Source organism: Schistocerca nitens, chromosome 2, assembly GCF_023898315.1.
Source record: "Schistocerca nitens isolate TAMUIC-IGC-003100 chromosome 2, iqSchNite1.1, whole genome shotgun sequence".
NCBI lineage: Eukaryota > Metazoa > Arthropoda > Insecta > Orthoptera > Acrididae > Schistocerca > Schistocerca nitens.
Window position 1 is genome coordinate 523,782,357 of NC_064615.1, and position 16,067 is coordinate 523,798,423.

General features: G+C 45.9%; 1 protein-coding gene across 1 annotated transcript in view; it reads right to left on the reverse strand.

Annotated features, from left to right (window-relative positions):
* Window positions 1-13,393, reverse strand: part of LOC126235133 (transmembrane protease serine 9) — a 47,363-nt gene extending 33,970 nt beyond the window's left edge. The window contains exon 1 of the mRNA XM_049943865.1: window positions 13,288-13,393. Within this exon, the coding sequence (XP_049799822.1) occupies window positions 13,288-13,393 (106 nt within the window). The remainder of the gene's footprint in view (window positions 1-13,287) is intronic.
* Window positions 13,394-16,067: the final 2,674 nt, after the last annotated feature.

The window sequence follows — 16,067 nt, forward strand, 5'->3', positions numbered from 1 at the left end:
ATGTAGAGCTACCTTTCTGCGTGCTTGTTGATTGCTACATTTCAGCCGCTCTTCCACATAGTCCCAGACATTTTCTGTTTGATTAAGATTGGCTGATTTAGCGGGCCAGTTGATGTGCAATATGGTACCAGGAATGTGTACGTGCTGCCCTGTGAACGCGTCCGTTGTCATCTTGGAAGACTGGAATGTCCACAGCATACTCATCATGAAGATGGAGAAGAAAGGGCAACACCTGGTCACAGGAATGTAGGAACAAACATCCTGTTTGGTTTTCACGGTAACGTGAACGAGTTGGTACAAGACATGGTACGGAAAACTCCCAAACGTCACGGAACCACCTCTGACCTAGTCTACACCCTCCACAACACTGCAGGTCAAAACGCCTCATTGGGCTGCAGGTGCAATCTACCTCTTGCATCATTTGAAGAGGCAAAATCGCGAATCCTGGGCCCACATGACCTTCCTCAGTCACTTTACCGTCCAGTTTCTGTCTTGTCTGACCCGTCCAGCTTTACGAGCAGCTGTCAGCAATGGTCTTTTACGACGTACCCTACTCCAAGTGTCCACTGCATACAGTTCCCTTCGCAGTTTTCGCTCTGAAACTGTGTAAGATGGACCTACATTCACCGACACCAGCAGTCCTTATCATTTTTACAACCGATTGTCATTGATAAGGTGTGACGCTAGTTTCCGGTCCCTGTTGGTTGGCATCTTTTTGCGCCGTATTATATGGCTGCGAGTGGACAAATTAGGCAGTCTGCGATGACAAAGCATCAAATCGTGCAGTTTCTTTCACAGTGGTGTCCTCCAGTATTCTCCAGTCATGGGGTGACGGGATTTCAGGAACTAGTAGGGTTTGCTATCCATGCCCACTGCATACTACTTACCACAGTAAATCGATAGAGTGAGTTGCAACAAGAAAACAGTAAGATTGAGTGTTTCCAAGTGGAGAAAGGTATTTAAGAAATGTATCAGGAAGTTCAATTTTTCTGGGCCTACCCCTTTTCATACAGAGAAGACGACTGGATGATAGGCAACATACAATGCGCACGAACGCCGGAGAGTGCATACATCGTGCCATCTCTCAGGGGCTTAACTCATACAAAAGAAAGTCCAGCGTCGCTGAGAACTGTAAACAAACATTTTGTGTTCCTCGGTACGTGGTCTGCCGCTCCTAGACGTTTGACGCAAAGAGTGTAGTCAGAAACAGTCTCAAATGATTGTAAGGGTGTTAGAGGGAAGTTTGTGGTGTCACCGCCAGACACCACACTTGCTAGGTGGTAGCTTTAAATCGGCCGCGGTCCATTAGTACATGTCGGACCCGCGTGTCGCCACTGCCAGTGATCGCAGACCGAGCGCCACCACACGGCAGGTCTCGAGAGACTCACTAGCACTCGCCCCAGTTGTACAGCCGACGTTGCTAGGAAAGGTTCCCTGAGAATTACGCTCTCATTAGCCGAGACGATAGTTAGCATAGCCTTCAGCTTAGTCAATTGCTACGACCTAGCAAGGCGCCATTTATCCTTTGCTATGTATCTAATGAAGCATGTACAGTAACAAGACCAATGTTCACCAATTGTGGATTAAAGTTAAGTATTCCAGCAGCTACGTACTTTTCTTTATAGCATTCATTAAGTATCCTGTTACAGACCTCACGCCATCCTGCGTGAGCTTATAACGTGCATTTCGGCTTCCTCAAACAACACGGTGTTGGCACTTCTGCCGACACATCAAAGTTCATGCTGCAAAATAATTGTTAAGAGAAAAAATCAATACGTTACCCCATTTCCGAGTTATTTTAGTTTGAAGTTAGCCAGTCTGGTCGTCGCAGGCGCAAATTCAAGCAGCCTGCCGGAGACAGTGTCGCCAAACTTTTTCTTTGTTTGGTTTCCTCAAACCTGACAACAATGGCTTTTACCCACTTAGCTTTAATTATCACTTCCAAAAAAGGCACATTTTAGCTGGTAATGAGCATTTCAACACCTGGTAACGAACGGACCCACAAATATCAGTGAATTGCCACATTTTAGTGTTTACAAGTGCTTGAATTTACTCGTGCAGTGACCTCACTGGGCAATTTCAATCCTAAATAACTGTGAATCTGCGCAACGTTTCGAATTTCCCAGCACAACCTCCCCTGCAATATCCTTACAAGCTTTTCAGACTGTTTGTGACAGCCTTTGCATCGCTAGCGAATATCAATAATAATACAAGTAAACTGGTGACTCGATTTCCGCACACACACTCACACAATTGAGACAAACGTAAGCCTTAGCATTTAACGGTTGTGTTGTCACAATGTAAAGTATGGAACCCTGCGCAGACGGTCGGTCAATGCGATTTAAGCAACGTGCTGTCATTGAATTCTTGACAGCAGAAGGTGTCACCCCAAAGGAGATTAATCAGAGAATGAAAGCAGTTTATGGTGATTGTGTTGATGTGAGTACTGTGCGTCGTTGGGCGAGTAAGTTTAAAGATGTTGAGGCGGGGTCATCTGACCTGCGTGACAAACTAAGAGTTGGACGTCCTGTGACAGCAACCACCGAGTTTCACAAGCAAAATGTCGACAGATTGATTCAGGACAATCGTCTCATCACTCAGAGAGAAATTGCAAGTACAATCGGCATTTCACAAGAACATGTGTGTCACATTATTGCTTTGCTTGACTACCCGAAGATCTGTACACGATGGGTACCTCGGATACTGACTCCTGAAATGAAACCGCTCAGACTTGAAATTTGCCAGGAACTCCCCTAGCGTTTCGAGAAAGAAGGTAACGCCTTCAATTGTGTCAGGAGACGAAACGTGGGTACACCATTACGACCCCGAGACGAAACGTCAGTCTATGGAATATCGACACAAAGATTCGCCCCAGAAAAAGAAATTCAAGACGCAGCCCTCAGCTGGAAAAACCATGGCCACAGTGTTCTGGGACGCAGATGGTGTTATCGATGTTGATTTCCTTGATCGTGGAACAACAATAAATTCAGAGCATTACATCACAACACTGCGAACTCTGAAACGACGGCTAACAAGGGTCCGAAAGGAAAAGGTAAATGTTTTCCTGAAGCATGACAATGCCAAAACACACACTTCACGTGCCACCATAGCATAACCTCAGAGACTGAGTCTCATCACCGTACGGCATACTCTATACAGTCCAGATCTGTTCCCGATAATGAAAGACGATCTGCGGGGACATCACTATGCTTCGGATGAAGACGCTGAGAGATCTTTGAGACTGTGGTTGCGGAAACAGTGTGTCCTCCCGTGACGGCTTCAGAAAACTTGTACATTGTTAGCAGAAATGTACCCAATTGGCTGGTGATTATGTGGAAAAGTGAATATTGGTAATTAAAGATCACATTCTAAGGATTATTTGTGCGTTGGATTTATTAAAATATTCCCATCCAAACTCAATTAATGAAGGTAGAGGCATTACTTTTCATTCAACCCTCGTACATATCAGCTACTATAATTGTTGAGTATAGCAACCCTCAAAGGAGTTCTCTAAACGTAGAGCAACACAACAATTGTTACTCTATTATACACTTTCATCTCTTTTCCCTCTTACGTAGCACAGAATATAACTTTTTGGCGAATTCTTTTCTTCTAAGTTGGGAGTACGTGCATCTGTAAATCGACTCATGTTTTTGCCTGAAATCTCATAAGTGTAGTACTTGCCTGCGAGCAGAATACTCAGGTAGCTGTCCACTCTCTAACAGCTGCTGTACAACATTCGTACTGAAGTGGTGTAGCAGGTTTTGTTCTTTCCACTGATCTTGTGGTATTCAATTAAGAGTTGTAAATATCAGTGATATAAAAACTATCCTTCTATACACCTTCACTGCGCGTTGCATGATTGAAAAGGCAGCTGTCATCTGGACTTCAAAGGGCAACATCACTTACTCCGTTCTGAATTCGAGGGCAATTTCAACTACTGCTTGTGGCTCTTCAGAATTTGAATCACGGAAATACAACTCACTTGCTTCATTATCACAGTCGAAAACACTATCAACAAGTGATTGTAAGCCTTCGTTATTATCATCACGAACTACTCTCTTCGCCACCTTGGTTGTTTACTAAGATCATCTATCACGTGATACACGAGGATTTACTCCGTTTCAGGGTACATTTAAAAGCCATCTTTTAGCTGTGCATTCATATAGAGAAGCGCGCATTTTCGAGATGAACTCGTCATGAGATTTAAGGGGAGGTTCTGGTCGAGACCGATAAAAATGATCTTTTCTTACAGATTTGCATTCCTGAAGTATACACATCGTGGCTACAAAAGATTTTCTGATTGTAAAAGTATTTCAGAAGTTGTTGAAATAGCAACATATATAGCTGCAGGTGTGTTCAACGGGGGTTACTTATCTATTCTGAAGACAATGAAAGTGTTAAGAATCGTTATATGAACGAACAGCAAAAATTTGTCTGAGTTATCTGACCGTAAATCTGTGGCCGCCGCGTAGCAAAGAATGCCTTAGTGTGTTAAAATAGGACGGATTGAAAAAGTACAGCACCAAATTCAGAACCAGAGCATGTTTGAGGATGAGGAAGGATGCCGCTATGGTCGTAGGATCACAAATCATCCGTAAGTTTTGAAACAATGGTTTTTATTACTCCAAACATAAACGCGTTTTCTCGATACATTTTTCAGCACTCGAAACGCTCTGTAGCCTCGACAGATTAACCGATATATTTGAGTTTTTTGAAGCAAAAGTATTAAATTTAGGGGGCTTTCGAGAGAACTTTTTTGTATTTGAATTTTTTTTTAATATTTGAACTTAGAAAAACGTCAAGAAATTGACATGTTTTCAAATAGCTGCAATTTTTCGAGATATTTTTTATTATCTTATCGTGATGTTCCCCAGATTCATTCCAATTTAAGAATTTTCTGTTTCTAGTGGTTTCGGAAATAGCCACGAGTCAGTGCAACACTTTGTGCAAAATAGGATGCTTTGCGGAGTGCATAATGGCTACAACCATTATTTTTAATTATTTATGGGATAATTTTTTTTCATACACGAATATATGTATAAAAAAGTAGCAAAACCCGCATTTTAATAAAAACAATTCTTGTATGAAAAAATGGCAACGACCTTGCCGCAGTGGATACACCGGTTCCCGTGAGATCACCGAAGGTAAGCCTTGTCGGGCGTAGTCGGCACTTGGATGGGTGACCATCCAGGCCGCCATGCGCTGTTGCCATTTATCGGGGTTCACTCAGCCTCGTGATGCCAATTGAGTAGCTACTTGACTGAATAGTAGCGGCTTCGGTCAAGAATACCATCATAACGACTGGGAGAGCGGTGTGCTGACCACACGCACCTCCTATCTGCATCCTCAACTGAGGATGACACGGCGGTCGGATGGTCCCGACGGGCCACTTGTGGCCTGAAGACGGAGTGCTTTTGTATGAAAAGATTCTGAACTTCACCCATTTTTCGTGCTTCTCGACGAGGTCCTCCCCTTAAATGCTATAGCAGCATGCTATCACAGCTCGTAATTTCATACGATTCGATTTAAGTGTTCATATATGTCCAAGAAATTTATCGCAAGGGCCCCTTGCTGCAGTCGGGACGGCAGTTCCTCCCATTTACCCTCCTCCAAGCCATCCGCTCCCACTCTTTTTCGGGTCTGTGCGTGTTTCTATGATGATTGTATGCTTTCTTCCGTAACTGTTGAAATTCCTGTACAGGTAGGATATGTGGGCTTCCATTCCGTGAAGACCGATCAATAGCAGCAGTTTCCCCTGGGAAACAGCGTTTGGTTAATAGCGTAGAAGATCTAAGTCCCACTGGCTGCCTCGCACGTGGTCAGAGCGCGCGCGCTCCAGCGGAGGCGTGAGCTGCCCCCGCGCCGGCCCCCTGGTGTCGTGGCTGCATTGCTGCGTGCACCGGTGCGCATCGCGGCCACGCGCGCCGGCTCCAAGTGACAGCCAGATGCGGGCCCGTGCGCTGCACGTGGCTGCCGACGTCCAGACGGCGTCCGGCCGCCCTGAGCCCACGTGGCCGCGCGTGCGGCCGTCGCAGCCCTTATCTTCGCCCTGGCTACGCTGTCCTCGCTCCAGAGCGGACCGTCCCGTACATCTGAGCACGCTTCACCCTGGTAGCAGCCTCGGCAGATCAGACGTCCCATTCGGCGAACTTAGCTGAACCGCGTCTGCAGGACGGAGCCCGGAGAACCTAACTACGCAGTTGGTGCGACCCACATCCCCAGAGTCGCTTGCTTAATCGGTATCTGCCCTTATCTTCCTGCTCATTTGTAATTGCCAGGCCAGTGTTTTCACATTCGCCGCACCTACAGGTCCCGAGGCCTGAGTTGGTAAATACTTTCTAGTTAACGATTGCGTCACTTCAACTACTCGTTTCGTGAGAAAAAAATTCCACTGAAGCACAGATGTTGCTGTCATCGTTAGGTATTTAGACCGATGGATATTGCACGCTCCATGGCACTAGACACAGCGACCTGACGAAATTTCTAGGTCTGTTGCGTCATCACCCATCAGTATCAATGGTCAGAACATACGCTGGAAAAAGATATCGTAATAACAGCACAGTCGTATCGAGGACGAAACCTCAAATTTGGGCGTATGTTCCCTTCACAGGAATGTTTATTTTGGCCCAAACGATAAACAACTATACACATTAGTGACGGTTTCAGTAACTTCAACAAAAATAATGTTAAGTAGACAGTGATGGATTATCTAAGTCAGAATGGAGAGCATCCTAAGGGGTCAACAATGTATATTTATCGCAAAAAATACGAATATTGCAGAATAAAGAACGTTAAAAAATAAAATGAATTTTCTACTGGTTAGTAAGTAAAGGGAAGGTAAATTTCCAGTGTTACATTTACATTAAAAGCAGTAACCTCTGAAATATCACCAATAACTGCGCACTGACCTTAAAAAAACATCTTTGGGAGAAAAATGAATTCGCGTTGCGTCAGATGCAGCTACTCGCGTTGCTCTTCGAACCGGAAAACCAGACGGGAGCGGACTCGGCGCCTGGCGCGAGCAACCTGTTCCGAAACCTTGACCGACTAACGCGGCCGTTTGTTTACACAACAAAGCAGAGCTCACATCGCGGTCACAGTGGCCGTCATTTGCGTATTCCGAAATGGTTTCAACTGCAGACGGCTAGCTTCTGCGTTGGTGCGAACGATAACAGAGTTGGCACAGCTATTAATCTCGTATCGTCCAATATCGGAGAATCACAGCGGAATGGGACATCTCTCTTAGAGTTTTCATATTATGTGTAAAATTGACACATAGCTGAAAGGAACGGCAGTTAAGTTAATTTCTCCACACAGAAGCTCATTTCCGGAACCATCTTCGCGAGTGGTAATGTACGATAGCATAGGAGCAGAAGGAGTAAATTACAATAGCATATGAGCAGAAGGACAATGTGTGGATGTTAAGTTTTCAGTGCTACGAGTCACAGTAGACAGTCTATTTGCTGTTATATACAGATAAAACACGATAAGCGTTTCCACACCTACACTCCTGGAAATTGAAATAAGAACACCGTGAATTCATTGTCCCAGGAAGGGGAAACTTTATTGACACATTCCTGGGGTCAGATACATCACATGATCACACTGACAGAACCACAGGCACATAGACACAGGCAACAGAGCATGCACAATGTCGGCACTAGTACAGTGTATATCCACCTTTCGCAGCAATGCAGGCTGCTATTCTCCCATGGAGACGATCGTAGAGATGCTGGATGTAGTCCTGTGGAACGGCTTGCATGCCATTTCCACCTGGCGCCTCAGTTGGACCAGCGTTCGTGCTGGACGTGCAGACCGCGTGAGACGACGCTTCATCCAGTCCCAAACATGCTCAATGGGGGACAGATCCGGAGATCTTGCTGGCCAGGGTAGTTGACTTACACCTTCTAGAGCACATTGGGTGGCACGGGATACATGCGGACGTGCATTGTCCTGTTGGAACAGCAAGTTCCCTTGCCGGTCTAGGAATGGTAGAACGATGGGTTCGATGACGGTTTGGATGTACCGTGCACTATTCAGTGTCCCCTCGACGATCACCAGTGGTGTACGGCCAGTGTAGGAGATCGCTCCCCACACCATGATGCCGGGTGTTGGCCCTGTGTGCCTCGGTCGTATGCAGTCCTGATTGTGGCGCTCACCTGCACGGCGCCAAACACGCATACGACCATCATTGGCACCAAGGCAGAAGCGACTCTCATCGCTGAAGACGACACGTCTCCATTCGTCCCTCCATTCACGCCTGTCGCGACACCACTGGAGGCGGGCTGCACGATGTTGGGGCGTGAGCGGAAGACGGCCTAACGGTGTGCGGGACCGTAGCCCAGCTTCATGGAGACGGGTGCGAATGGTCCTCGCCGATACCCCAGGAGCAACAGTGTCCCTAATTTGCTGGGAAGTGGCGGTGCGGTCCCCTACGGCACTGCGTAGGATCCTACGGTCTTGGCGTGCATCCGTGCGTCGCTGCGGTCCGGTCCCAGGTCGACGGGCACGTGCACCTTCCGCCGACCACTGGCGACAACATCGATGTACTGTGGAGACCTCACGCCCCACGTGTTGAGCAATTCGGCGGTACGTCCACCCGGCCTCCCGCATGCCCACTATACGCCCTCGCTCGAAGTCCGTCAACTGCACATACGGTTCACGTCCACGCTGTCGCGGCATGCTACCAGTGTTAAAGACTGCGATGGAGCTCCGTATGCCACGGCAAACTGGCTGACAGTGAGGGCGGCGGTGCACAAATGCTGCGCAGCTAGCGCCATTCGACGGCCAACACCGCGGTTCCTGGTGTGTCCGCTGTGCCGTGCGTGTGATCATTGCTTGTACAGCCCTCTCGCAGTGTCCGGAGCAAGTATGGTGGGTCTGACACACCGGTGTCAATGTGTTCTTTTTTCCATTTCCAGGAGTGTATTTATGTAAACCGCGAATAGTATTTTGCAGCTAAATTCAAGCTCTTTTACGGTTTCTCCTCCTTTCGTAGTTCGGTAGGAACGTCAAGTAGCTCAGCTGGACAGGATGAGCCAGTAAACTGCATGACCTCGTTCAGTGGTTCAAATAAATATTCGCTTGAAGTGTCGTTTGAAGACTGAAGTAACTTAAACTCGATTTTCCGGCGGAGATTAGCATTTCGAACACACACCGCAGCAGCTATCTGGGTCTTTCAGCAATTCAGTCGAAAGGTATACATCGTAATTTGAATACGACACACGAAGCTGGATCTGGTAATGCGTTCATGGACTGAGCTAGGAGCGAAACCTATATATTTCTTTTATACGGTTATGTGACAATGGTGTCCGTAAAATCCCCAGAAAAAGGTGATTTTTCGGTAAATGACGTCGTGAAATGAAGCGTGTTAGCTATGCAACATTTGCACACACGGGGTTGTACGATGTGCTTTGGGTACACATCGAGGTCTAATCGGAGGACCAGAAAAAAAAGAACTAGACATTAACATCCGCTCAACGACAGCAGCATTATTACCGAAGGACAGAAACTCGCTACTCGACAATCATGGGCAGTAAATCGGCAGCATTTGTTTTAAAGGAATCTTACTGAGATTCAGTTCAAACATGGAGGGTAGGACAGGGTTTCGAATCCCGCTTATCCCGAATGTGCGTCAACTACTGTTCCGACAACCTCGACACCAGCCTTAAAGACGCTGCTTTTAGTTTCAATGGTTTCTCTCAAATAAACCTGGACGAATACCAGTAACGTTTGCTGAAGTTGGCCGTAGCATTATTTCTGCAGTAGTTATCTTCTAAGATGAGGCTGCTGTAGACGACTGACTTTCAGTCTATTCGAAGCCAGAGCATCATTTGACGAGGTAATGGCTGCACCTCACTGCGGTCAGCCTGAGCGCGGTTTTCTGGACGAATCCTGTTTCTGAGCTCTAGACCGAGCTGGAAGACGTGTCTTTCTGTTCACGTGAACTACAGTAAAATGCATTAAACTTGCGACAGACTGTCTAACAGATGATCCCATGCGGTAAATATTTTCATTAAATGTATTACAAATCGTTTGCTTAATTCAGCACTGGTTTGAATGAGTGCGACTGATTAGGTGATGCAAAAAGCAGCGACTTACGTTTGTGTCTGTGATTTACATCTAACACGCGTTTCGATTGTCTTGCCATCATCATCACGTAGACTTCGGTCACTTTTACATCTATAATTGAATTTAAATCATAGATATGTGCTTTGTGTTCCCATTCTTGGCATGGGCTCGTCAAACTTTTTGGCTTTATACTCGTCACTGGCTGTCAAAAGCTTGTTTGTAGTGGAATCACGTTTCAATCATTTGTTCATATGCTTTTTTTCGTAAACGGTAGTTACTGAAGTGCATTGTAGAATAACTATTGACTCTAGTACACTAAAGGGGGGGGAGGATGATACATTGGTACTAAACGATCAAAATTTTACTACTGCATATTTTATTCAAAGAATGTCATAATGTATAGTTACGGCAGTTGTTAATTTCACTTTTAAGGTCTGCAATGGTATGTCAGATGCAATATAAATACAAAATATCCTGTTTATACCCTATACTGACAATATCAGAATAGCGGGACGCAAACTAGTACCAGTTGCACTAGTTAATTTTACGAGGGCTTAATAATTTAAGGTTAAGAATGACACCAAGGAAATGTAATGGATGGCTGAATGGCGATGGCCAAACGCCGATAAAGAAAATGAAACTTGACACAGGTACAAAAAGAAAAGAAATAAATGGTTTTTCTCTGTCATAATATCCATTAGGAAGTATGTTTTTATTTCTTGATGGTGATTAGTTTCGGATACCTATGTATATTTTCAAACCATCCATATCGTGTGACAATACAGGCGCAAGCCCCTGCAGTGACCATCAAAGCGGCACTATGCCGACACAACAACAGTAGACAGACCACATAATAAGACATTGATCGTCACCGCAGGAGCAATTTTTTGTCCATAGCCTTTAGCCTGTATTTTCACGCTTACGATACCGATGGTTTGAAAATGGACGTAGGGATCCCAAACAAGTGACTATCAAGAAAAAAAACTCTTAATGCACCTTATTACCATTTATTTCAATTATAAAACAAATTGTGGACCTATTTTTCACCTGCGGTATGCTGCAAGTTCGAAAAAAAAAAACTACACGGGTAAAAAAAGGAATCCAGCTGATGATGACGGTGGCACGACCACCGAAACGGGTAGTGCACGTAAGCAGAGAGTGACTGAAGCACAAAATTGTTTTTAACTAATTTATTACTTCAGCCTTGACTCGCCATGAGGCAAGGATGCGTCCCAGTCTTCAAGAAGGGTCGTCGAGCAGATGCGCAAAACTATAGACCTATATCTCTGACGTCGATCTGTTGTAGAATTTTAGAACATGTTTTTTACTCGAGTATCATGTCGTTTTTGGAAACCCAGAATCTACTCTGTAGGAATCAACATGGATTCCGGAAACAGCGATCGTGTGAGACCCAACTCGCTTTATTTGTTCATGAGACCCAGAAAATATTAGATACTGGCTTCCAGGTAGATGCTATTTTCCTTGACTTCCGCAAGGCGTTCGATACAGTTCCGCACTGTCGCCTGATAAACAAAGTAAGAGCCTACGCAATATCAGACCAGCTGTGTGGCTGGATTGAAGAGTTTCAAAATGGCTCTGAGCACTATGGGACTTAACAGCTATGGTCATCAGTCCCCTAGAACTTAGAACTACTTAAACCTAACTAACCTAAGGACATCACACAACACCCGGTCATCACGAGGCAGAGAAAATCCCTGACCCCGCCGGGAATCGAACCCGGGACCCCGGGCGTGGGAAGCGAGAACGCTACCGCACGACCACGAGCTACGGACGATTGAATAGTTTTTGGCAAACAGAACACAGCATGTTATTCTCAATGGAGAGACGTCTACAGACGTTAAAGTAACCTCTGGCGTGCCACAGGGGAGTGTTATGGGACCATTGCTTTTCACAACATATATAAACGACCTAGTAGATAGTGTCGGAAGTTCCATGCGGCTTTTCGCGGATGATGCTATAGTATACAGAGAATTTGCAGCATTAGAAAATTGCAGCGAAATGCAGGAAGATCTGCAGCGGATAGGCACTTGGTGCAGGGAGTGGTAGCTGACCCTTAACATAGACAAATGTAATGTATTGCGAATACATATTCTATGATTATATGATAGCGGAGCAAACACTGGTAGCAGTTACTTCTGTAAAATATCTGGGAGTATGCGTACGGAACGATTTGAAGTGGAATGATCATAAAATCAATTGTTGGTAGGCGGGTGCCAGGTTGAGATTCATTGGGAGAGTCCTTAGAAAATGTAGTCCATCAACAAAGGAGGTGGCTTACAAAACACTCGTTCGACCTATACTTGAGTATTGCTCATCAGTGTAGGATCTGTACCAGGTCGGGTTGACAGAGGAGATAGAGAAGATCCAAAGAAGAGCGGCGCGTTTCGCCACAGGGTTATTTGGTAAGCGTGATAGCGTTACGGAGATGTTTAGCAAACTCAAGTGGCAGACTCTGCAAGAGAGGAGCTCTGCATCGCGGTGTAGCTTGCTGTCCAGGTTTCGAGAGGGTGCTTTTCTGGATGAGGTATCGAATATATTGCTTCCAACTACTTATACCTCCCGAGAAGATCACGAATGTAAAATTAGAGATATTAGAGCGCGCATGGAGGCATTCCGGCAGTCGTTCTTCCCGCGAACCATACGCGACTGGAACAGGAAAGGGAGGTAATGACAGTGGCACGTAAAGTGCCCTCCGCCACACACCGTTGGGTGAGTTGCGGAGTATAAATGTAGAAGTAGATGTAGATGTAGAACGAGCATTGGCATCAAGCTTTCGTCAGATGATCAATGTTATCAGCGTTTTTAGAAATCGTACTACAATGTGACTACACGTTTATGACGATAAGGTGAAATGCACGAGTTCGAAATGAAAAAGTTCGCTGAACATTACACTTGAGCATCACATATTTGGGAAAACCGCTAGAATACGAACATAAATAACGACGAGCAAGTTACAATCGCAAGTTTTGGGCCAAAACACGCAGTAACAGTTCAACCGCGATAAAAAAAAAAACAGTTAAATGAGTAATTCGTGGCATTCATCACTAAAAACACATACTGCAAGAGACCAGGCGGTCTGTACCTTGTTAGGGAGCAGGAGGGGAAACACGTGCTATGAACAGAGGTCGTTCGATTGGAGGGTAGGTGTGAAGGACGCAGATAGTTGTGGGAACGGTTGACAGAACCACTCACAGTTGTGGGCAGCCGACGCCCCCGTCACGCACGTAGCCGCAGCCACCAATAGTACAGCGAACGACGCCGCAGTCGGTCCGCACGTGGTGGGGCGTGTCGCTGCCATGATCGCGCCTCCGCAAGCCACTGGCTGCACTGCGCCCGCCTGGCGGCGCCTACAGTTTTTAAACGCGCACAGCGGCCCCCTCCCACTGCCGTCGGCCGCCGAACACTGTTTACATCGCGGAATGGCGGGGCGCGCCGCGCCGCAGCGAAGGTGAAAGTGATAGCTTATCGCCGCTCGCGGAGGCTGCGCAGCGCAACTGGGTCTAGTTCACGCGTTGCGCAACGCCGCCGGTGCATCCAGGTAAGTGTGCCGGCCAGTCACGTGCCGGCGCAGCCGCTGCAACTGGCGAGCGCGTCACTCGACTGCCGGCGGCGGTGGGAGCAGAGAAGCCGCTTGCCGCTGTGACGTCACTACAGACTTTGGAAGTTGGCTGTTCAACAGCACTTTTTCACCTGCAATATTTTTGATTTCTAAAATGGCGAATTCACCTTTGCAATGTTTTGCAAGTACATTGTGTTGTCAGCTTCGATTTTTTTTTTTGGTCATTAGTCTACTCACTGGTTTGATGCGGCCCGCCACGAATTCCTTTCCTGTGCTAACCTCTTCATCTCAGAGTAGCACTTGCAACCTACATCCTCAATTATTTGCTTGACGTATTCCAATCTCTGTCTTTCTCTACAGTTTTTGCCCTCTACAGCTCCCTCTAGTATCATGGAAGTCATTCCCTCATGTCTTAGCAGATGTCCTATCATCCTGTCCCTTCTCAGTGTTTTCCACATATTCCTTTCCTCTCCGATTCTGCGTAGAACCTCCTCATTCCTTACCTTATCAGTCCACCTAATTTTCAACATTCGTCTGTAGCACCACATCTCAAATGCTTCGATTCTCTTCTGTTCCGGTTTTCCCACAGTCCATGTTTCACTACCATACAATGCTGTACTCCAGACGTACATCCTCCGAAATTTCTTCCTTAAATTAAGGCCGGTATTTGATATTAGTAGACTTCTCTCGGCCAGAAATGCATTTTTTGCCATAGCGAGTCTGCTATTGATGTCCTCCTTGCTCCGTCCGTCATTGGTTATTTTACTGCCTAGGTAGCAGAATTCCTTAACTTCATTGACTTCGTGACCATCAATCCTGATGTTAAGTTTCTCGCTGTTCTCATTTCTACTACTTCTCATTACCTTCGTCTTTCTCCGATTTACTCTCAAACCATACTGTGTACTCATTAGACTGTTCATTCCGTTCAGCAGATCATTTAATTCTTCTTCACTTTCACTCAGGATAGCAATGTCATCAGCGAATCGTATCATTGATATCCTTTCACCTTGTATTTTAATTCCACTCCAGAACCTTTCTTTTATTTCCATCATTGCTTCCTCGATGTACAGATTGAAGAGTAGGGGCGAAAGGCTACAGCCTTGTCTTACACCCTTCTTAATACGAGCACTTCGTTCCTGATCGTCCACTCTTATTATTCCCTCTTGGTTGTTGTACATATTGTATATGACCCGTCTCTCCCTATAGCTTATCCCTACTTTTTCAGAATCTCGAACAGCTTGCACCATTTTATATTGTCGAACGCTTTTTCCAGGTCGACAAATCTTATGAAAGTGTCTTGATTTTTCTTTAGCCTTGCTTCCATTATTAGCCGTAACGTCGGAATTCCCTCTCTCGTCCCTTTACTTTTCCTAAAGCCAAACTGATCGTCACCTAGCGCATTCTCAATTTTCTTTTCCATTCTTCTGTATATTATTCTTGTAAGCAGCTTCGATGCATGAGCTGTTAAGCTGATTGTCCGATAATTCTCGCACTTCTTCGGAATTGTGTGGATGATGCTTTTCCGAAAGTCAGATGGTATGTCGCCAGACTCATATATTCTACACACCAACGTGAATAGTCGTTTTGTTGCCACTTCCCCCAATGATTTTAGAAATTCTGATGGAATGTTATCTATCCCTTCTGCCTTATTTGACCGTAAGTCCTCCAAAGCTCTTTTAAATTCCGATTCTAATACTGGATCCCCTATCTCTTCTAAATCGACTCTTGTTTCTTCTTGTATCACATCAGACAAATCTTCATCCTCATAGAGGCTTTCAATGTATTCTTTCCACCTATCTGCTCTCTCCTCTGCATTTAATTAGCTTCGATTAGTGGAGCCAAACTCTTTGCGTTATCTGTTTATATCTCCATTGAAGCATGCTAGAACGATCAGCCAGTGGGAAACATTTGCTGGTGCCTAGGTCATGGTTATGGAGGGGTGAAGAGCGTTGGGGCTGGGTTGTTTGGGGAGAGAGACCAAACAACGAGGTCATCGGTCTCATCAGATTAGAGAAGAACGTGGAAGGAAGTCGGCCGTGCCCTTTCAAAGGAACCTTCCCAGCATTTACCTGGAGCGATTAGGGAAATCACGGAAAACCTAAATCAGGATGGCCGGACGCGGGATTGAACCGTCGCTGGTGCCTAGCTGCGAGGCTGTGTAGTTGAAATGGGTGCTGGCCATTCCGTTCTACCGAGCGAAGTGGCGCAGTGGTTAGCACGCTGGACTCGCATCCGGGAGCACGACAGGTCAGATCCGCGTCCGGTCATCCTGACTCAGATTTTCCGTGATTTCCCTAAAGCGCTTTAGGAAAATGCCGAGACGGTTCCTTTGATAGGGCATGTCGGACTACCTTCCCCATCCTTCCCTAATCCGATGGGGCCGATGACTTCGCTATTTGGTCCCCTCGCCCGA